The 25,317-nt window shown below is 34.1% G+C and overlaps 1 protein-coding gene across 1 annotated transcript in view; it reads left to right on the plus strand.

The window, feature by feature from the left end:
* LOC126968015 (zinc finger protein 177-like) overlaps window positions 1–14,842 on the plus strand; it is a 70,159-nt gene extending 55,317 nt beyond the window's left edge. Inside the window, exons 6-7 of the mRNA XM_050812796.1 lie at window positions 11,035–11,200; window positions 13,328–14,842. Of these exons, the coding sequence (XP_050668753.1) occupies window positions 11,035–11,200; window positions 13,328–13,365 (204 nt within the window). The 3' untranslated portion in view covers window positions 13,366–14,842. The remainder of the gene's footprint in view (window positions 1–11,034; window positions 11,201–13,327) is intronic.
* The last annotated feature ends 10,475 nt before the right edge of the window (window positions 14,843–25,317 follow it).

The following is a 25,317-nucleotide window of genomic DNA, read 5'->3' on the forward strand; positions in this document are numbered from 1 at the left end:
AGACAGTTGTTAGGTCTTCTTTGAACTTAGTAAAATACACACGGCCTTATATTTACAATACTAATAAACAATCTTAAATATTTAATAGAATAAATAGACACATTTTTAAAAATTCAAAAGAACTGTATGGCGTGTGATATCTAAATGGAGCTGACGAAGTGCAGAAGATAGTTGTTAGGTATTTTAGAACAGAAAAGAATAGAAATAACTTTATTTGCATGAAAAATGCACACAGCCTTACACTAACAATATGAATAAAAAGTCTGTTAAACTAAATACAATAAAAAAGGCAAAAACAACATTGATAAAAATTTAAAAGAACTATACGGCGTGTGATTCCTTTCTAAATGGAGCTGGCTCTATAATTGTGCAAATACAGAAAACACCAACACATCGCTGGTTTTCAGCAGCCCCATGACATTGGAGTAGGCAATTGCTGTAGTCTTCTTATAGCATATTCTTCTGACGTATCTTTCTATGTAAAAATTTAAAACGTAAACTATGTCTAACTACAAGAAGAGAAATCTAAAATATCAAGAGAGAAAGAAAGAAAAATCATTTATCAAATTAGGTCAAAACGACAGGAATGTTAAATATTTTACCACCACATCGGATAAAAATAGCTTTGATGAAAAGAAATGGCAAGAAACACTCTTTTTAATCTATATAATATTTACAGTTTCAGCATTTTATATTATATTTTACACTATGTATGTAAACTGATGCATTGTGTAAGTAAAACAAAAAGAAAAAGAAGTGAATAATCATAAAAAAAACCTCAAAGGAGTAACGAATGCAGTAGATACATGAGGAAGATTAACAGCGTCCTATTCATGCTAGAAATATATTTGGCTACCGATGCTATAAATAATCTACGTTCAATGCAAGTCCGTATGTTACTGCTTCATCAACTGTCAAACAGAAAGGATCTTTCAACTGTCAGCCGTGGACCGTACCGGCTAGTTATCCATTGAGAGGTCGAATAATAAACCTAGCCACAATAGCCGGGATGCCGTGAACGCGCGCCGCATAATAGTTGAGTCACTCCTGATTTATTAACAAATACCTTTCATTGCTGAATACCTATACAGGATGTATTCGTTAAGAGTGACCAAGCGATTATTCCATTATTAATTATTCCAAAATTAATACTAAACGATAGTTGCAAACATTTGGACCCTTATGGGGACTCAATCAAAACATTCCGTAGTAAAATTTTATTAAATGATTAAAGTATATATATATATATATATATATATATATATACTTAGTATGACTATTACATTGTGATTATTTTTCGGTAATAAATAATAAGTTTTTTAAATGTATGTATAAGTACTTCATTTGATTTTACCATATAAATATTTGTATGCTTCTTAATAATTGCGTGCTGTATCTGTCTTAAAAATGCATCTTTAGATTATATATTGTATAAAAGCAACAAGCTTGAATTAATGTAATTATCACTGATGGATTGAATAAATTAGCAAATAAAATAAATAAAACAACTTTAGAATGATATTAAAAGTACGCTACCCAAGCAATAAAATGACAGTCAATAGCTTTTTATAAATCAAATGTATTAATAATATAGTATCCAAAATTTTGTTATGTAATTTTGTATGTCACTCCCAAATATTTAATAAGAGATTATAACTAATTACATTACATACTAAGAAATAAATATTATTCAATTAAAATTCTGATGATGACAGTTGTATTACTTTGTGAGATTAATAAATAGTTAGTTAGTTATAACTTTAATATCAGTCTTCATCATAATCATCAGCCGGAAGACGGCCACTGGACAAAGGCCTCTCTCAAAGATCTCCACGACGATCGGTCCTGCGCTGCCCTCATCCAACTTATTCCGGTGATCTTGACCAGAGCGTCGGCCCGTCTTGCCTACCAATACTGCGTCTTCCGGTACGTGGTCGCCATTCGAGGACTTTACTGCCCCAACGGCCAACTGTCCGTTGAACTATGTGATCTGCCACTTCAGTTTTTCATTTCGCAATCATTTGGTCTACGTCGATGACTTCGGTTCTCCTACGGATCTCCTCATTTCTGATTCGATCTCAGTTAATATAAGTACTAAACTTAAACAAGCTTTCAAAATAAGGAAACTAAAACCATTCTATTAATCTCATACTAAATGTATGTAGGAGTGTTTACTATCAAAATTTTGGATACTTATAGTTTGATGTTTAAAATGTTATTCATGTCATTTTATTGATCAGGTAACGTTCTTTCAATATCAGTTAAAAGCTTTTTGATATCTGTAATAGTTACGGCAAAATTGCCTGGACACACTAAACGATACATCCTGTATATGGAAGGATAAATACAGTTAGAATTAAGTTAATGTCTGATAATGGAGATATGATTACTCAAAAGAATGTTAAAAGAAATTAAAATTTTGTAATTATTTCATAATTTCTACATTACTTATTGCGGATTATTTAAAAAGAAAAAAAAACTATAGATTGACTATGACAGCTGTGAAAACGTCGAAAAAAATTGAGTTTAGAGCTAACCTCTATTTTAAGCAATTCACGCACACTAAAACAAAGTGTCATGCAAATCGCGAGTGTAAGACGTAGCTTGTCACGCACACTAAACTAATATTCCTGGCCTGTTTTTATCGGTTGTCTAACAGCAAGAGACTCTATCTAGACGTATAAATTATCTAAGTTTTTGCCCTATGCGTGCCAAAACCATTAATCAGTCAAAAAATCTATTTATTTTTTTCGACTCATTATTTCTTTACACTCAAAAAGTTAATATTCTGAAATAAAATTTTAAGGCATGTTAATTTGGATTGCGAATATCATTGAATAAATATGCTATTTATTTGAGCATAAAAATATCTATTGTGTACTAAAAATAAATTTATATAAAAGTAACGAAAACCTACGTTGATTTCAATTGGTTGATCTACTTGTGTTGTATACATAACCATATTCAGCGCCGGAATAACGGGATCAATTTATCGTTAGAGAAAATCAATCGACAATAATTTTCCAAGTAGGTATCAGATTTGGCTCTCGTTAGTCTGTCAATGGCTGCTCATTATTTAAAATCAATCGAAATACAAATAGTGCAAATGTGCAATGTTTTATCGATGGAAAGTTCCAGGTCTGATTCTGCTTTTTATATGAAAATTCACTTGTCTTATATCTTTTTTATAAGCAATTTATAAAAATACTTTTTGAAGGAATAAATTTGATAGTTTTATTATACTCCTAACTCCAACTCGTTTCGTCCCTAATTTTCATAAAAATAAAAAATGCCTCAAGATTTTTAATTGTAGATGTCCTTATCGCACTACGTCTCGCCCGCGTCAGCGCGACAAAAATATAGAACTGATTTAGAATTCTTAAATTTGAAGAAGGCCCTAACTAATTTTACCTCTTAGACTTGACGAAAACCATAACATTATCTATAATCCAAATAGTGAACTAATTCTCGGATTGGATTCGAGATAAATGTTATATGACGGATATATTAATGAGATCGTTGTCATTCATAAAACGATTTCCGATACAATCAACAAATCTACGACGGGAAGTTAGACAAATTTATTGCATTATATGTACTTGCAACATTAACTTATTTTTTTATTGCTATCTATTTTATACTTGACTGGACTCTGTTGATCGAATTATATAAGTAGTTTAAGAGATGGTTATCATTAAACAGATCTTATTTTATTAAACTCTGAATAATATAAAAATTTATGAAGCTTTAATAATAAAATTTGAATTTATAATATAGACATTATCGTGCTAGACTTTATCTTTATATATATGGAAAATAGGAAAATGAAAATAAGCGAAAATATTTTCTATTCAAATTAAATTTCACTATTAGCTTTAACAACAGAACATTAGATCTGATAATCTTATAATTATTAATTCGTTTGAAAGAACTTTGGGAATATATAGTTTAATTTCAGTATTTAATATGAAAAATCTATTCTATATTAAAATCAGAATCGACGGCTCTTGGATTGGATGTTTTTTTAAACAACACAGTACAACATATCACAGGAACAGTTTGACCTTCTTTTGTAAATTTTAATTGTGTAATCCAATTTTGGCCATATTATTAGCTATTAACTATTGTTCTATAATATTTAATGGAACTGTATCGCTGTTAGATTAGATAACCAGTTGAACACAAATATACAAATTTGAAAAAAAAAAAATCATCTATCTGTTCTTTTTTTGTAAAAACCAATCTAGAGATTGAACCACGAAATTCACGAAATCCACGAATGCCTACAGCGTAGCCTGGACCATTCATACAAATGCACTATAATTTACGTGAACGAAGTTGCAAAGCGCAGCTAGTATAAAATAAATAAGCAGCTCTTATGCTATACTGTGTTTATAATATACCTACTATAGTAAATAGTTTAAGTGTTGATAATATAATGCCATATTGAATATATTACTTAAAGTAAGCATTGAGCTTAACAAGATCATTTGGTATAGACTGTGCTTGAATCAGTCAGCAATGAATTTATGGATAATTCGTTTTAATCGATGCATTTCTCAGTTTTATAACATTAAATTGGTTGTTTTATAAACACGGGCTTCTTTATCAATTGGAAGGCTTAATAAGGCCCACTTTATTATGTGGATTAAACAAATTTAACGAGCGGTATAACTTGTTCTGTTATAAATCTTTTAAAAGTTTTATTGTGCGGTGTATTTAGATACACTTTTATTGGATCCATCATTATGTTTACTTTTGATGTATTGGTTACATAACTGAGAAGATTGTAGGTCTATTTGTTCGTTGTTGATGATAGAGCAATAAATCAAAGATGAACGTGTATTATGTTAGCATGACTATTGGTAGAAGAATGCACCATTTGGCCGCCTGCAACTCATGACTGCAGGATTTGTCCGTGACAGTTGACAGATATGAATACAGTTCGTTTGGTCTATTTTGCGAACCACTGACCTGTATAAATACCACTGGACAGGCTGTTCCATATGTTTGACACCAAATTTTTTGTGCCTATTTGAAGCGCCGCTCACGAGCGTCCAGAGAACTAATTTTGTCGTATAATACACTTGGCTGCGAAGCAACTTACAATACTCTGAAGTATTTTTGCATTTTGAATTACTTTCGTTCGTTTTACATGTTATTTGTACTTCAAGAATCAACGTAATAAAGTACACTTTTTTTTTAGTAAATAGTGTTCCACCATCTATCGCTGTCTGCTGAGGTTGTCATCTCTAGTTTAAGTACCGCAGACTCTCGCTACATGGCCAACAGTGCCAAAATCGCGAATATCAAACAGGCACAAAAGCACTCCAAATCAGGGATATGAGTGCAATTTATAATATACCACCAAGAGACTCACTTCGGGAAACATTGAACTTCATAAGCATCTTAACCTTTCACTTTAAATACATACACATGAATATTATAATTTATATAACAAAAACATTAATAAATTCAAGAAAAATTGAATTCAATTAATTCAAGACGTAAGAATAATTTGTATGGCTGTGCAGGTTAGCTAGGGTAATGAGCTTTATTTTAAGCCTTGGTATTCAATTTTACAATATCAAGTACCAGTCAATATACTATGACTCTCAGAGCACTGATTTAAGAAATATATCAAAACTTCTTTGACAAATAAGGCTTACTATATAGTATTGCAGATTATATATAAGATAATTATGCATGGTTCTTGACTGGTTCTGCGCAGGCCACCTTAAATAGAATGCTTAGTAATTTTGTTACTACTTAATTTAAAATATGGGCTCGGACTTTCTATTCAATTCTTCTTTTTAAAGCTTTACGAACTGATGTAGCTTCCTGACACTTACCAAGTTTTGTTGCGATATGGTTAATGCAGACGAGCGTTATTGTGCGGTCGAATATAAATAGAAAAATGTTTATATTAAACTCCCATTTTAAAGCTTCCCCTTTCTTCCTAATTTTAGGTAGTTAGTTTAATTTGTTCTATCGTATCTAAACTTAACGACCATTGAGCTATGTATTTTGTATCGATGAAAACTGTTAATTTATCTAACAAAAAATGTTTCGCAACATTTTATGCGGCTATGTCTTGGCATTCTGTACATCAATATTGTCCTTATTTGAATAACGAAATGAAGTCCCTAACAAGCGTTATATAACTCGGTATACAAAATACATCAGTTCTTCGATCACGTTTCCCCACCGTATCTCCTAACAGAGACGTATGGCTCAGCGATACGGTATGGAAATCAAATGCTAATTAGATGCTGCATTTTAATTGGATCCAGAGCGTGGCATATCTTTTGATAGATTTTGAGTCCTTTTTTAATTATATTGATATTTATTAAGCCGATATAATAATGGTATGACTAACGTAAGCTTAAATTTTGTTTGAGATGTACATTTATCTATTTTAGTATAGCGAATCCTGAATAATATCAAACAATTGAGATTAACAGAGTTTAAAAACAAGACTAAGTTTTGTATTCCAGTTTTATAAGCTTATGTTCCGAAGTGGTGGTAATTTAAAAGAAAAGAAAGCATTTGACTCATTTCATGAATAAAGTGATTTTGATTTGATTTTTATATAAGTTTGCATGCCTTATAGATTAGCCGACAACACTACCTGGTACCTTAACCTGCAAATAAAGATGATTTAATTTAATTTGATATTACAAGAGGCGTAATTGAAATGGTTTTTTAACACCAGCAAGCTACTCTAATAATTAACTTGTCAAACATTGTGAGGAATAAGTTACAGTCAGTGGTAATTAATTACCGTTGCATTATCAGGTTATTCGATAAATCAATAAAGTGTCAGCCGAATGAACGACAACGAATATTAATTGAAGTCACGTATATGTTATGGCGTGATGATTATAATGAGAAAGGTTGACTATGATAAGGGATATTATGAGAGCTTCATCTTTATTAAACTTTATATTAATGATGTAAGGAATAATTTAAATAGCCCTTTGAAATCTATGATAGAGATGCAGCTAGAACAAATCTAAGAAAATAAAACTGAAAGAACTTGCTTAAGATAAACTGGCGCGTTTTATGTCAATCACTACATATTATAAACCAAAGTCTTCCGCCGAGTCTGTCTGTCTGTTCGCGATAAACTCAAAAAGTACAGTACTACTTTTCATGCTGGTTTCACCAGCGGATAGCGTGGTTCTCGAGGAATGTTTAGTTTATAATTTGTTAAGTTTTTGGTTATTTTTTTATATATATGAACGGTATTTGTTGGAGGTGTCGGAGAAGAATAATAAAGCCGCCTGGGAACTTTCAACGAAAACGCTGTCTAAACCGTTTGAGATATAACAAAATAATGTGGTGGTAAAACAGTATAGTGGAAGGTCAGGGGTGGCATATGTCTATCTATTAAGGATAAAATACAATATCCATTTTAATTTTCTTTCCATTGAGAAAACAGCGTCTGTAATGGATTTTTGTATTACCATCGAAAGTTTCAATCTTCTATCCATTCAAAAATATTATAGGTACCTCAGACCTGAGAAGAATACATTTTAAGAGATCACTTAGTGAATCCTTAATATTTTAATCTGTGATTTGTACATTGTTGTTTGCTGTATGTTATTAGAAATAAAGGAAAATACTTTTTAATATCTGGCACCCATAGTAAAGCTACATGCTAAGCCTTTGCCTCATTTTGTTCTACATTACATGAATTACAAAAAATATAAAGGGATTGGAAGTTTCTGTGAGCTATCACAAATATCGTTCCATATTGTCCGAATGGTAGTACAAATCTCTGAAATCTTTTTCTTTCTATTCCTTTAAGCTAAAGATGCCACGATAGATTTTATCCCATCATCACTGACAGTAATCTCAATTTTTTTAAGTTTCTTGCTCGTTCTTCTCTCAGGAAATCTGCCTTCCGAACGAGCTTTAAGAAAAAATGACAAAATATTTCAAGTGTAATGCAATTTACCTACGAAATAAAATATTTTTCATTGATTGATTGATTGATTGATTGATTGAAATAAATAATATGAAACAACTAAGGGGTGCATTGATTTATATGGCATCAGGTCAGTGACGAAATCTTATTGATATATTAATTTGTATATTATAATCCAACCAAATAAAGAATGTCCAAATACTGTTCCTTAAAATCTGCACTATAAGTACAACAACAGGCAATATAACGTAAGACGGCTATTCTGGGCGGGTAAGCGAAAATTGAATAGGTGGAGCACCAAAAAATGATATACGTAACTTGATTATAAAGTTAATTGTGTGTTCATAGGAGTGAAGGTGTTGTTATGATTGGGATGTGTCTGTTAATTGCCTTTTTTTGTTAATACATTAGCAAGGACTTAATAAATAACCCAGGCTGGTTTTATTACATCCGGTATTTTTTACATTTGAAATGTAATAAGCAATGACAGGAGTGAAAATTTCTTAGCTCTCAAATATTATATTTGGTTATTTACGAAACATTTTAAGATTTTTTTATAAGATATTATTTAACCAATTTACCAATATTAATTGATTGTATAATATCTATCTGTAAATAAAAAAATTTAAAACCATCAATTTTATAAAATTTATTTAGTTACGTTTTAAACATCGTCAATTATTATAAAAATTATCACATTTTTATCATTATATTTATTAAAGTCACAATTTTTCCAAATTCGATAATAAAATCATAAGCATAAGGATACTAAAAAGGAAACGAATAATTTTGATTCGATTCTCAAACTCCTGACAATATCAAATGCGTGACGGAAAAGACACAACGTACCTTCATAGAGCGGATCTTTTTGGCAAAAGACAGTAATAACTGTCAAAAACTTGAATAATATTATCTACCGTAGAAAATGTATTTACATCATTTATAAGCTCCATAAGGTCTTATGTCTGTATGGTCTACACATGTACAAATGTCAAACAACTAAATATGAATGGCTCTTTTTGCAAGACTACTGTCACACAGAGGGACTTCTGATGGTCTTAGATGGTTAGCACACCTACGAACCGAGAACACCCTATCGCAAGCATGATTATACATACACCCTGTCTCTTTCTCTCTCTCTCTCACACACACACACATACTCTCTCTCTCTCTCTCATGCATAACAACACACACATTTACCTCAATCCTCCTTTGATTTTTAGATCTTTTTAGTCACTGTGTAAAAGTGGAATCCTGGTGACTACTTGTCACCATACAGGTATTTTATTACCTACCACAGGCAACAGCGATCCATGACCAAAACTTGTGTATCCCCTGTATTTTTAAGCTTTCGTTGTATTATAATTTTTTGTTGTTGGTGAAAAAATGAAGTTAGTAATAAGATAATCAGAACCATGAAATTTTTGTGATGTTAAATTTAGATTAACATGCTTCTGTCATAGAAGTTAAGTGCGTAGATATTTTGGAACATCAGTTTTGTCACCTTTCATTAAAATACTTACCGTAAATGTCCCCAACCGTTTTGTTTCTCGGTCGCTCTTGAATGAATTTTTACGGTAGCTTAACACACATCAAGCAATACGGTCGCTTTAATGTAACCCTGGGAACAGTTTTTAGGAAAGGCTTTAGCATCATTAAAATCTCCTTAGCTTGTAGGCATTTATTTAGAATAATACTTATCATATGAGTTATTTTTAAAATAAAAAGATTTACCTGAATACGTTCACTCTTTTCAAAATTTTGATCTCTTAATAGATTTTATAAAGATATTATATTATAGTGAGAATTTATAAAATTTTATTTAATTTGTGGTTAAAAATTGATTATAATATTATGAATGTTATAGCAACATAATTACGAGTATATTATTATAATATGATGGCTAGACTGATAGCAATGAAATATAACAAAAAAAAGTTAATATCACTTCAAAGATATTTAAAATTATATGTTATAAGATTAATTGATCTCAACAGTAATGATGCGATTCCGACAAAACTCTTTGCGTGACTTTTATTGGCCACTCTCTTGTAACAGATTTTGGTATGTATAAATTATCTGTGCACCGCAAACTAGTTCAAATACTTACTAGACAAAAAATAGAGGTTAAGTCAGTCGATAATATAGGTTCTCGACTTGCGTGTGGTAGACATTATGTCTAACACTATACTCATAATCGAATGAATTTCCATTAATACTAAATGAATTAAAAAACTCTTGACTGAAAGTAATTCATAGATATTACAACTCTTAATATAATACAATAATAAGATGAACTAGATATACTGCCATTCATTGTTATTTGAATTAGTAGTAGTAGTTAGTGACAATTAATTTGATTGAATAGTACGAATAGAAATTTCCTAGTTCTGCAAGTGCCAACAGCTTAAGAATGATCTATACCTTGAACCTTGTAATGTGAGGCAACATTTTATTAAATATCTATGTGTTTTCTGTGTAGAATTTATCGATTAAGTTCTGTCCATGCCATCTTTGGAATATTTAATATCATTCATTATATTAATAAGTACAACTTTGTGTTTTTGATAAAAGCAAAAAAAATAAATTATTAAACATTATTTTATGCGATGCGACTTTTGCTGGTGTCAAATAAAAAATGTCGAATGCTTGAGAATCGGAGCATGAGCGACGCGAGCCAAGGCTTTCATTATAAATTCATTTGCACGGCTCGCCATGCATCGTCATGACTTTGATTATATTGGAGATGATGATTATTAGCCGTTTTATTGTCTTCCAACATTGATTTTGTTTTCTTTTTATGGTCATTACTGTGGTGCGGTTGAATGGCTTCACGATAATATCTGTTGTTTGAAGTATCTTCGTTTGTTAAGATGTTTTATAATAGTATTTGTTTTTTATCATAGTGTTTCGTACGAATGTAGTTTAAATATGTTATATGACAGGAAATTAAAGTACCTTATTTACTCTTACTTAAAATTTTGTGAGAGTTAGTGCTATTTTATGTGTTATATTGATTTGATAGTGTTTATTCAAAACATTTAGAGAAATATTTTACTGATAAATAGATTACAGTGTATAAATTTTATGATTTCTTCTAGGAGAAACCTCACAAATGCAGTCTGTGCTCCAAGTCGTTCCCAACTCCTGGAGACCTCAAGTCTCACATGTACGTACACAGTGGATCCTGGCCTTACAAATGTCACATATGCTCCAGAGGATTCTCCAAACACACGAACCTGAAGAACCATCTCTTTCTGCATACTGGTAAGTTGAAATATTTTAATTTTGTATATTTTGTCAGATAGTGATAATTATGGATCACACCATAACTCTCGAGGATTTAACAATATTTAAAAAAAATATGAAAAGGAAGACAAACGAGCGTACTAGGTCACCTGGTGTTAAGTGATCACCGACACCCTTGAGCGTTGCCGGCCTTTAAGGAAAGTACCCATTTCGTATCGTCCCGGAAACACCGGACAAGGTAGCTCATTCCATAGCTTTGAAACCGCCATACATCCAGATGCTGAGGATGATATCCTAATTTGTGGCGTGTTGTGTGAAGTTGGAGATTGGCGGCAGCATTCAGGTGAAACAGCTCTTCGGAACACTCCCCAAATCAACCAACATATAAATATAGCTAATTTTACAAGGGCAAAATTGAGTTTTGTTTCGCTATTACGTCTTACGTTACTACTCAATTGATAGTCATGAAATAATGCATATAAGTAATTGTCACGAGAACAGAAAAGATATAGATACCTTTCATCAAAAAAATATTCCCGAGGGTTAGAAATATACATAGGCCATCCTGCCATTAAATTCTGACAGTATTACAAATCGCACCTCAATGCCTGGAGTGCAAAAAATATTATCAATTTGCCTCTTTTTGTCATTTTTAAATTCAAAACGCGAAGATTTTTTTTCATTTAAGTCTCATAAACTGAAAATGTAGAATGTATATTCTTCAAGCCTTACAATTTGCACGTATTAACAATCTAATTTATTATACCTTGTAAATGAAACAGCAAAGCAAACTTCCCTTCACGAATATTATAAAATTGTTAAATTGTTATAATCTTGCTGGTCGGATGCGTTTGCAAATAGCTTATAGCAATAGATCAGATATAGTTATAAAATACCACGTGCCAGTCATGAAGTAATAACTGCTGGATATTATTTCATGGGAATATCTGCGTTATAATTAATATGCTAATTGGTTCTGCGTATAAAATGCCTTACAGAGCCTAAGATTTATTTACTTCAGCTTTCATGAACTTCGACGGCATCTGGTGTGACTGTACACTGAATGATATTAACAAGAAAGTGCAAGTCAGTGATTTTGACGGAAAACAATTCTGTTTTCCATATGGACTTATTTTGTTTATTTGTTATTGTTAGCTCACATCTCCGAACTGCTGTACGGGTTTTTACCAAGTTTTTACATGTGAAGAGTATAATTGGGAGTATAATTTAGGATTTTTCATTAAAATAGATATTTTTCATTTTCTTAAAAGTGAAGTTGAATGGGGTGGACCCGATGCCGAATTTCACGCGAACAAATGCTCGGGTACGAGCTAGTACGTATTTTAATAAGATGTAATACAAAATAGAGCAGCGTTTATTTTTATGTCTTAAATGTAGCCTATAATAAGGCTCTGTAATTAATCAAAAACGCAAATTGAAATAATTTGCAGAATGTACCCAAATCTATCTCGGGTACCCGCTCCTATACATTATAAATTATTTTTCTATTGTATTTAATGTTCAGTATACTTCTTTGTCATAATTTTCTTTTAAATAGTAACTGTTTAACGTGTACAAATGATTTCAGCCTAAATACGGGCATATACTTAGGTATATATATTAGGTATATATGCATTGCCAACCCGGCTTTGTTATTTTTAATACAATTATTTTTTGTTACAAGTACTTAATCAAAAATATAAAATCTTTATGCCACAATCAATCCAAGTCATCATGCAAACTTTTCACTTACGGGATGTGAACCCGAGATCCATAACTCAGTTGTTATGTGTATTAGTAGCCAGGACTATCGCTGAGATCAATAGAGCGTCTTTGAGTCTTGTATAGAGAACTTTACTCAGACTTTACATACGTAAAACTTATCTAAGTGTAAGCTTGATCTATAAGTCCGTTTTTGTTCTCATTTGATAGCTGAAATTATATTATAAAAACTGAAAGATGCCATTGGCTTGGACTTTGACCAAAGATTCTTGTGAGTCTATTCTGGTCAAACCCTGAAACGACAGACAAAGTCAGACTTCGAAGTTTGACTTTAACATCGACATGCAATTAAAAATCTTAACCAAGTTAAGTAAATAGATAACATTAATAATATCATGGGCTAATAATTTCTTTTTGTTTCAGCTAAACATCAAAGAAATGCTGCAAAGGAAGCGACTTGAAATCTCAAACATAAAATTCTTCTAAATTTTATTGAAAATCATATATACAAAGTAAACATATGTACAAAGTATATTATAAATAATATAAACAAAGTGTGATATTAGATTATATTTTAAATTGTAAGAGTAAATTATTTGTTGAACTATTTTATTAGATTTAAGAGTGAGTTATATAAATGAGTTCTTATGATCACCGCACAACAATGTGTTATGGCGGTAGATTTTAAATAATTTGTTTGCGTAACGATTTTTGATCATCATTATTCTAGTTTTACAATTTGGTCTAATCTTTCCTTTATACCAATGGATAAGTATATTCTACAGGATTGTAGGTATTTGTTGCTCTGGCTTGAACAACGTAGAATAATTCAAACTTTAAACTCTTTGATCAGTGTTTAACACCATGTTATGGCAATATATTTAAATATTTTGTTTGCGTATAATTTTTTGCAATTTGTTCTTACCTCTCGTTTGGATAAGTGTATTCTACAAGTTTGTATGTATTTGTTGATACGGCTAGATCAAAGCTTTCTATCATCATTTTGAAAGTCTTGACAAGTTTTATATTTTTATATAAAACGTGTACTGCATTATTTTGCCAACTTTGTTGGCGCGTACGACAAGAAAACTGCATCTTTTTTAAATGTTGCAATCAGCAAATTTGACTATAGGTTGGATTCAGGGAAAATTTGAAACTTCTTTGAATGACTGATCGCAAAAAATACATCACCAATTTTCATCTTTAAACGAGAAACTCTTGTATATATATAGTCTGAATCTCGGAAACGGCTCCAACGATTTTCATATAATTTAGTGTATACTATATATATATAAGAATATATAGAAATCGATCTAGCTAGGATTCTTTTAAAAAAAATAGTTTTATATCCGTGTTTTGATGAGAAACAGCTACAATAACATTAGAATACAAAAGTAAATTTCGCCACTATATACAAGACTATAATAGCTCAGATGGGATGATCATTGGGTGATCCGGAAAGCAGAAGATCCCGGTTCGAATCTAGTTGTCCTGTTAGTTTTTTTATTCAGGTTTTGTACCTTCTTAAAAATCCGAGCAAGGCTCGGTCGTCCAGGTATCTATATATATATTAGAGATTTGCGGCTATGCACGATATCTCTGGAACCATAGTAGAGACTTGAAATTTGGTAACAATAATTTCTTTCGCCGAGTAGAGGTCCGCTAAGAACGGATTTTACGAAATTCCTCCCGCAAGAGTTTTTTTTATTATTATGAACATATAAACTTCTATCGGGTCAGCTAGTTATTTATATTATAACAAATATGTTATAGAATTTGGCTGGCTTTTGAATTGTAAATATATTTAAAAGAAATCTTTTGGAAGTTTTGGCGATGTCGTATGACTAAGTTATGTGTAAATATAATTAATATAACCTACATAGTATTATGTAGATTCGTTCTTATTATCAACATTACATTTGTATGTTGTGAATCCGTTCGTCCAAATTATTATTTAGTTATAAGATATTTATATTTTATATTAAGTTACTTTTGAGTAATTAAATTTTATACACTTTAATAACTGAATTTTATTTTTTATTTCTCTAATTAAGAGATTTTAATGTTGTATTATGCTTGTTTTTTAATATATTAAAATTTTATATGACTCGTCAGACAAAAGCGATAATCGCTTGTTAGTTTTTGTGACAATAAGGGACGAGTAGGACGTTCAGCTGACGGTAATTGATACGCCCTGTGCATTACATTACAGTGCCACTCAGATTCTTGAAAAACCCAAAAATTCTGAGCGGAACTGCAAAAACAAAAAGACCGACACACAATAATGTTTACACACTGCTGCTTCAGAAATACGCGTCATTGTGGTACCCATAATTTAGCTGGCATCCTGTGCAAAGGAGCCTCCCACTGGTGGGAGTATCTGTACATTGATCTTATCAACTTATTTCCCGTACAACCAAGCTGTACAATAAATATCCTATTACAGTTTCGATGTTCACATAAGACCTTCAAATATACCCAGGCAAAGATTACTCTGGTATGAGAACATCGGTGATGGTGCTCATCGTCATATAACTCACATTCTTGGTCATCTGTCTATTCCATAAAACACTGATGTTAAAGCCCTCTGAAAAATGTGAAACATTAAAACCTTAATATTTAAAACTAGTATTAGTTTGTATATCCAAACAACGATATTTTATTCTGAATACATCAGAAAAGATGACGAAACGCTTCCAGAATAGGAGGACAAACGAGCGTACGGGTCACCTGGTGTTAAGTAATCACCGCCGCCCACATTCACTTGCAACACCAGAGGAATCACAAGAGCGTTGCCGGCCTTTAAGGAAGGTGTACGCGCTTTTTTTAAAGGTACCCATGTCGTATCGTCCCGGAAACACCGCACAAGGTAGCTCATTCCACAGCTTTGTAGTAAGTGGAAGAAAGCTCCTTGAAAACCGCACTGTGGAGGACCGCCACACATCCAGATGGTGGGGATGATATCCTAATTTGTGGCGTGTCGTGCGAAGGTGGAATTCGGCGGCAGGAATCAGGTTGAACAGCTCTTCGGAACACTCCCCGTGATAAATGCGGAAGAAGACACACAATGAAGCGACGTCTCTACGCAACGCCAAGTGATCCAGCCGTTCACAGAGCACTGGGTCCCCGAAAATTCGAGCTGCTCTGCGTTGCACGCGGTCAAATGGATCGAGCTGATACTGGGGTGCGCCAGACCAGTGATGACAGCAATACTCCATGTGTGGCCGGACCTGCGCTTTGTAGAGCGCTAGAATCATGATATAAAAGATGGGTGTTAAGCAGCATGTTTTATTATACCTATATTTGGGTTCTTAAGTCCTCATTTTAACAGTGTTCACAGCTGCCGATCTTTGAACTCGCAGACAATTCGATGGTTACTAGTATTAATCCCCTTATGCACAAATGTTTGTTTCATTGAAATTGTGTAAATGATAAAAAATGTTTAAAACCTTGAAGAGCATTTGGAAATATATTTTAAATCCAAATACTTATTTATTATGTTGTCATTGAAACATTGGCACAACTCTTTATTGTTTAAATACCGAACCTATTGAGCAGATGATCTGATGGGGTGGGGAACAACGAGTGTATATCTCCTCTTGTAAGTGATCACTGCCGCTCTTATTCTCCTACACCACCAGAGGAGTTGCCGTTGCCAGCCTTTTAGAAAACTGCACGCGTTTTGTTTAATGTCGTATCGTCTTGGAAAAACCACGCAAGCAAGCTCATTCCATAGTTTGATTAGGATAGGATTCCTTGGGGAAATGTTCCTTGAAAGCCGCACTGCAGTGGACTGCAGAACACATCAAGATGGCGGGGATGATATGACATATGTGTCGTCCAAAGGTTGTGTTGAATTGTGCGTTTAGGCGAAGGGTAAGCAGAAAACACGCGAATAAGGTGTTTTTAGGCAAGTTATGTCGTGAAAATATTGCATTTGGAGGTATGAACACTATTTTATCCTGTTACACATACCCTTAAGTCTTATTTGTAGGTTGGTAATGCTTGCTGATGGTTATAGTTAACAGTCTAGAGCTATTTTAAACTACCATTTTTCTTTGCAGTTTAACAAGTTTTTTCTCGGCATACTCATTTGTTCAGTACTGCTCTCATAAAAGTTATTCTTATAGCTTGTACTTTTTTTTTGATTAGTAATCAATAATCAGGATAGTAAGCATATAAACTGTTTGCGCCTGTTTAAATGTTACGTTTTCAACGGAAGAATTTTGGAAATATTGACTTTGTTGTATAGTTGGCGGGCCGGCAGTCGTGAACTCATATCGCTCAAGGTCGCTGGCATTTAGTGTCGCCTTAAGAATCATTTCGAACAGCTCTTCGGAAGATTACTCGTGATAAAGCGGTAGAAAACTCTAGATTGCCTTGATATTTAGCTTATTTTTTTTATTAACATCAAAAATAAGTCTGAGTGATATTTATAAAGATTTTAAATAGAGTGGCTTCAATTTTTGTTTATTTTGGTTTAGATAGATCACTTAACATCAGGCGATCCGTACGCTTGTTTGTCCTGTCTTCCATAAAAAAATCTTTATTCAACTTTATTAATATAGTAATAATCAGATTTTCTCCTTGGTACACAACATACATTATTTGTGGCTAGCCGTTCTTTAGGCCTGCAACATAATATCATATTAAGATAAAAATGAATAATGAAATCTAACTCGATTAAAAATAAACGAAATTATAATTCAGGCTGCAGCATAGAAAACCAATCAATGAAATTTATTGCACCGTTTTAAGTATGGATCCGTAGGCGTGAACACGCAAACTGGTATACATTTGCATAAAACAACTTCACTTTAAAGTATTAAGTCTTAATTGTCCGCAGTGGCATACAAAGCTGTGGGACGGTACACGTATAGAGATAAATTCATTTAATCCACGGCTGGGATGCGCGTATCGGCTTATTGAAATACACTGGCTGTGTTTCAAAATGTTCTTGTATTTGTTCTGGATTGTCTTCGCTTGGTAAAATAATTGTCTTGCTATTCTTAACTTGCACAGATTTACGTTATCCTTTATGTAGATTAATATTCTTAGTAATATTTGTTACATATTACCAATATTCATAGTATATAAGGTAGCTGTTTTATCTACACTTGTAAACAAACAATCACAAATTCCTAAATTTAAAAATTGTACAAAAATGAGTTATTAATTTAAAAGAACATCATCATCATGCTGGACAAAGGCCTCCCTCAAGGATCTCCACGACGATCGGTCCTGAGCTGCCCTCATCCAACGTATTCCGGTGATCTTGACCAGATCGTTGCTCCATCTTGCCACCTCTGCGTCTTCGGGTACGAGGTCGCTATTCGAGGACTTTACTGCCCCAACCGCCATCTGTCCGTCGAACTATGTGCCCTGCCCACTGCCACTTCAGTTTCGCAATAATTTGGACTATGTCGGAAACTTTGGTTCTCCTTAAAAGAACATAGTTATAAATAAAAGATTTTACACAGAGCCCACAATGCCTCTTCTGCTTGAAAATGGGCTTCCTGGGTCTTTGGTATATGGAACAATGCCAATTGTTCAAATTAAGCATTCGAGGCACAAAGATTGAATTAGAAAAATTATATTAATAAAAATTCGACAGTTGCATTTGGTAAGGATAAGTGATGGAGCCAGAATATAGCCCGTGGCAAATTGAAATTGACGCCAGACGAACAATGCAAATATATTACAAATGAGTACTTCATTTAGCAAAGTAATTGTTCATTACTTTATTTTAAAAAGAAAACATACACGTATTTTATAATAAAGTTCAAACATCAACTTCTAAAACAAAAAAGACATTTATTAGTGTTCACATTCTAGTTAGCTTAAACATTACTGGAGAATTACTAGATTATATATTCTATTTCCACTAATACATTATATAATGTTATTATTTATATCTTTTAATTATTAATTAGATAATATGATTATATCCCATAACCTGCAAAAGTCAACTCAATTTTTGACTGAGTGGATACTTGCCTTAATGACAGCGTTTATAAAGGTATCTGCATCTCCAGCTTCCTCACGGGCGTAGCATACAGGTAGGTCGTGGTCTACGGTTATTGCTCGAACCCGAAGGCTGTGAACGATGGAGTGCTCCAAGTGCTGGATGCTCGAGGCTGTGTGCTATCTCCTACACTGTTTCTTCTGCATCTCAATGATATGTTGGATAACTCCACCATACATTGCTATGCAGACAACAGCACTGGTGATGCCGTATACAAGGGCCATGAGGTCTCTCTCGGGAAATCGTCGAACAGTGCCATTGTTGTTGAGTTGAGAAGGTCGCGGAATGGGCTAAATTGAACCTTGTCTAGTTCAACTCCCAGAAGACTCAAGTTTGCGCGTTTACCATTAAAAATAACCCATTTGTATCACCGCCCTTCGACAACACCCCCCTTAAAGCCTCGCATAGTATCGGAATACTGGGTCTCGTAATTTCAAGCGATTACCGATTCCACGGTCATCTGGAGGGCATAGTCAAATTGGCTGCGAATAAGCTGGGCGTCATTAATAGAACACTGCAAAATTTCTAGCTGGCCCATATTCTAGCGCTCTACAAAGCGCAGGTCAGGCCACACATGGAGTATTGCTGTCATCTCTGGTCTGGCGCGCCCCAGTATCAGCTCGATCCATTTGACTCTATGCAACGCAGAGCAGCTCGAATTATCGGGGACCCAATGCTATATATATATATATATATATAGTATATATGTAATCTATATAAAATGATTGTGATTGCCAATCAAGCTTTCACTTCTGCACAATAGTATTTTTTTTATATTTGACACTAGCGCGGTTTACGAACAATTGATTGCTAATATTAATAAATAAATAATTCTTGAACATTACAGTTCCATTGGCTTTGCTGTATTTTTTGATTTTATTAACTTGTATTCTTATGGACACCTGCTGTGAAGCCAAGCGCTATACTGAATTTATTATAACTCCATTACGTATGGATGCGATGTCATTTGAACTAAGGTGTTTAAGTGACTTCATTAGTAAAATATGGAGGATTTTAGAAGTGTGAAGTAGCTTTATAATGATAAAATAAAAATACAGTATGTTTTTGTTTTTAAGTGAAAAATATTGAAATCATATTCAAACGAAAATAAAATCAAACTAATTTTTGTTTTAGAATATATTCGAGTCCGACTCGCCCAATGCTTTTTTAATGGCAAGCCTGGTGTAAAGTGATCACCGCCGCCCACAATCTCTTGCAAAACCAGACGAATCACAGGAGCGTGGCCGGCCTTTAAGGAATGTGCATGCAAAATCTTGAATCAAGTAAAACTGGAACCTAGCCGTGATAAATGCGGAAGAAGACACACAATGAAGCGACATCTCTACGCAACGCCAAGTGATCCAGCCGTGCACAGAGCACTCGATCCCCGACAATTCAAGGAGCTCTGTATTGCACGTGGTAATTTTTGTCTTACGCTGAGTTGCATCAACTTACTTTAGCAATAACAAACATGTTAAAGGACCGGTTAAGCAAATATGTGTTGCACAATTTCGCAATTTAAAGATGACGTCATAACTTTAACTGTTAACCGTAACTTTGCCGGTAAAGGCTAATGGTGAATAGCTAAATAACCACCTGTCAAAATTTTCAAATATATATATGATATTGACTTGATATTTCAATTTTTAACTAACTACGCCAAGGAATACAATGGTGCAACACATTCCGCACTCTATGTTAAAGTCAGCGTTACTGTTATCGTTAAATTTGACTTAAATCTTAACTTTGACAGCTAATATGATGCAACCCAGCCTTAGTGATCTGTCCTCATGTAATAGATGATGCCTATTATTCTAAACAGCCAGTTAAACTGAAGGGAAGCTGTTCGCATTGACAAGAAGGAGCTTGTAAGTTGAAATAAAAAAATTAATTATCAGCAAACATATAATATGTATTTAAATTGCGGTAAGTGAAGCCTGAATAATATATAATGCTACTGGACTTGGTTTTATTATACAGCCATATCAGGATCTGATGATACCAATTATGTTAACATTTACTAAAAGGTGTCGTAAAAATAACATTATTCGCACCTCCGATACGGGACGCAGGTATGTCAATAGTGCTATAACACTACATACAGAAGCTGACATGGTTGGATTTTATTACTGCATCGCAATAATTACGTTTTTCGCAATAATTATGCCCGTGAAAATTCTTTTATGTGCTGGCAAAGAGTTACCGGTTCACCTTTTTTATATATCACTGGAGGCAAACGTCCAGAGAGGCTATCCATACTTGCGTCGCTGGCTATTAAAGTGAGAGTATGCTCTATGCAGATGACAGGTGGCCGTTGGGGCAGTAAAGTCCTCGAATGGTGAACACTTACCGGAAGACGCAGTGTTGGTAGGTGCCCTACAAGATAGAACGACGATCTGGTCAAGATCACCGGAATACGTTGTTTTAGGGCAGCGCTGGACCGATCGTTGTAGAAATCTTTGGGGGAGGCCTTTGTCGAGCAGTGGACGTCGTCTGGCTGATGATGCTGATGATGCTCTATGCTACTCAAACAGTCGGGGATCTTATGCTCTATGAACGGCTAGAACACTTTGCGTTGCGTGGAGACGTCACTTCATTATGTGTCTTCTGCTTGTTCGCATTTATCATGGGGACTGGTCCAAAGGTCCTACGCACGACACGCACGGGGTTCCCCCACAGTGTGGTTTTCAAGGAACTTTCTTCCCCGTACAACCAAGCTGTGGAACGAGCTTCTTGTGCGGTATTTCCAGGACGATACAACATGGGTACCGTCGAAGAAATCGTGTACATTTATCTAAAAGACCGGCGACGCTCCTGTTACTACTCTGGTGTTGCAAGACAATGTGGGCGGCGGTGATCACTTAATATCAGGCAACCTGTACCCTAGTTTGTCTTCCTCTTCCATTCAAAAAATGCTTTAAGTTCCCTAAGTCTGCAGCCGGCAAGTGGTGTGTGAGGCAAGAAGTTGAAGCACGTGGTTGCGTACAAGCGAGACAATTGAAAATTTTCGTATTAAGAAATTGAATTATGCTGCAGCAATTCCGAAACTGTTCAAAGGATAGCTCAATTTCAGATAAAGGTTTTTTTTGCGCACTCGAACGCCCTCAGGTAGACGCAACAAGGAATACGCAAATACGAGGGGAGGCTGATAAGTAATGATGACTATGAAAGAAAAGACTTTGATGGCTAGTTTTTTTTTTATTTTTCTATATAGTCTCCTGCAAGTGAAATACACTTATGACATTTGCAAATAAGTGACATCATGCCGTTATAATAGTCATTTTTATTTTGCTCGTCAAAATGGTCAGTCACAGCCTCCTTCATTTCTTCGTCCGTCGAAAATCTGCGACCCCTCAATCTTTTCTTTAAATCTTTGCATAAGAAATAGTGACAGGGAGCCAGATCTGGAATATAAGGTGGATGGTTAATTTCTGTGAAGCCGTTTTTGCTCAGGGCTGACCTCGCCGTTAAGGCTGTGTGTACAGGAGCATTGTCTTGTAAAATCAGAACACCTTTGCTGAGTTTGCCTCTCCGCTTTTCTTTGATTTGTTCACGAAGCTGGTCAAGCAAGTTTGCATAATATTCAGCATTCATTGTTGTATTTTTAGGCAAATAATCTATCATCAAAATCCCTTCGACATCCTAAAATACGGTGGCCATTAGTTTTCCAGCCGACGGCCGAACCTTGAACTTCCTTGGCGGCTTTTCTCCTTTAAATTTCCATTGCATTGACTCTTGTTTGCTTTCCGGATCCCACTGGCGAATCCAAGTTTCATCACAGGTCACAATTCGAGAGATAGTCTCTTCTTCTTTACCTTTGACCAGGTCTAGAAATGCCTGACAACATTCTACTCGCCTTTGTTTGTCAAAGGGGGTCAACATTCTAGGGACCCAACGCGCGCTCACCTTGGACATGCCCAAATGTTCGTGAATAATTTCATGAACTCGTTCCTTGCTAATGCCCACATCTCTGGCTATCTCCCACTGCTTGATTCGCCGATCTGCAAGAATCAGGTTCTTCACCTTTTCAACATTATCTGCGGTAACAGCAGAAATTGGCCTTCCACTACGTGGGTTGTTTTCCAGGCTCTCACGGCCATGTTTAAATTGCTTCGACCAAAACTTTATGACGAATTCAGAAGGACTTGAATCACCAAACACCTTTAACATGCGCTCTCTGATCTGCGTAGGCGTATTTCCTTCTTTACTTAGGAATTTAATCACTGCTCGATGCTCAAATTTCATCATTTTACAATTTTCTTTCGACATGGTGAAATCAAAGCCGCGCCAAAAAAACAAAAGCAAGCGAAAAAAAATAAGCGTCATAATTTTGAAAAAGGAATAAATATAGAATATGATTTTGCAGTGGCCAGTTCGATTTTCAAAACTTTCTTTAACAAAGTAGATTTTATATCAGCCACCCCTAGTAGTTATATAGCGTAGTTTATAGAATTAATTATAATGGTGCAGACTATACGGTGATATATATACGGATCCATACGGATCGAATCAACAGCAAAATACATTCAGGATTTAAGATTTCAAATTGGATGCACTTAATCCGTCATCTTACGCCAAGTAGGAGAGCTAAAAAGGATTTTTGCAGCTTGATGGTTCGCAGATAGACATAAAGTAGTTTTTTTTGGCTTATGCCTTTCTAATAAATTATTTATTCACATTGTCTTAAACAAGCGTCATTAAAAATATTGTTTTATTTTTTTATAATACTAACCTGTGTAGGTACCGCACCTCCCTCCAAGCCAAATCAATCTTAGACATTATAAATCTTTATGGTTACAATAATTATCGGTGATCGTTGGGTGGTCCGATTTGGACCACCTAAACGTTCATTCTATTATTTGATAATACCCTCAATTGATCACGACGTTGTTTTCTAGTACAGTGCGATATTAATTCGAAACCGTTTATCAACGCACTGTTTTATAGTTATTCTTTTCTATTAATCATTTGATCATTAGAGTTTGAATGGTTTAATCAGCCATTTTTATATAATTTGAGTTCCAGCTCGCAGGCTCCGTAACGTGGGTGATTTATTTATGAGGTTTAGTATAAAACTATTTAATACATTGCCACAAAGTATTCTTGACTTGTCAATGCATAATGCATTTAAGCCGCTGATGGTAATTGATACGCCCTGCCCATTACAATGCAGTGCCGCTCACTTAAAAAAACCGCATAATGCTGAGCGGCACTAACAATTATTGCGCTCGTCATTATTTGACCAGTAATATCACTAGCTACGGGATCCTTCACACCGAAACAATAATGCTTACACATTACTGCTTCACGACAGAAATAGGCGCCGTTATGGTAGCCATAATCTAGCCGGCATTCTGTGCAAAGGAGCCTCCAACTGGTAAAAATTAGCTGATGAAAAAGGAAACAAAATCGAGTATTTTTTTAATGATACAAATATTTGGACGGGCCAATTATATATAAACTTTATTTAATATTTGATATTAGTAAGTACTTTAAGAATTTTCAAAAAAGTATGTCGTGCAATGAATTTATAAATCTACTTGCATTAAACAGTTTTTAGATTTTGATGGACATTGATTGTGATGCGGGTTCTCTCTGCATTTTCTACCGCATATATATCACGGAGAGTCCTTCCTTTTTTTTTCACTTTCGAGCCTGAACAAGAACTGCCATAGGCCACGCTTAGTGAGGCATATATAGCTCCGGATCTGTTCTATTTTAAAAATAATTCTCTTCCATTCCATCTTTAAATTTAAATTGTACTAGAAATTTATTTTAACTATTTTTATCCTGCTGTAAAAAAGTGTAATTTTCCATACTTTTTTCCCTGTTCCATTTGATCCAAAACTTACTAGAAATTATACTGAAAACCAATGCTACCTACATTGGCACCACACCAGTACAGCTCATACTGAGTTGTCTCTATTTGGTGACATTCAATGCCGCGCAGTTCCTCTTTTCTTTTAAATAAATTGTATTATTTAAAAAGATTTATTTTGTCTAAGACTTTATTATCCATTCTGTATTGTTATATAACTGTGTGGTGATGGTTTGTTGCTGATAATTTTTCATTCTGATCTATTCTATTCAACCTTAGAAAAAAAATATTATTTGCAACTAAGTATAATTAAGATATATCGAATAGTTAAACTCTTCAACACAAAGTTGCTTCTGATATTAAATACAAATTGTAATGAGTAAGAAAATATCTCATTCTCAACGCCAACGATACACGATTGTGCTCGCGACCAGATTTTTTGTCAGCAAATGGGAGCAGAACTCATCAGATATCGCTACAAAAAGACCGACATCGGCACACAAAGGCGCCACCTCGATTACGCCCTATGACAAGGCAGTTTGCTTCGAACAACACACCATATTGATCCCA

This window comes from Leptidea sinapis, chromosome 14 (assembly GCF_905404315.1).
Source record: "Leptidea sinapis chromosome 14, ilLepSina1.1, whole genome shotgun sequence".
NCBI lineage: Eukaryota > Metazoa > Arthropoda > Insecta > Lepidoptera > Pieridae > Leptidea > Leptidea sinapis.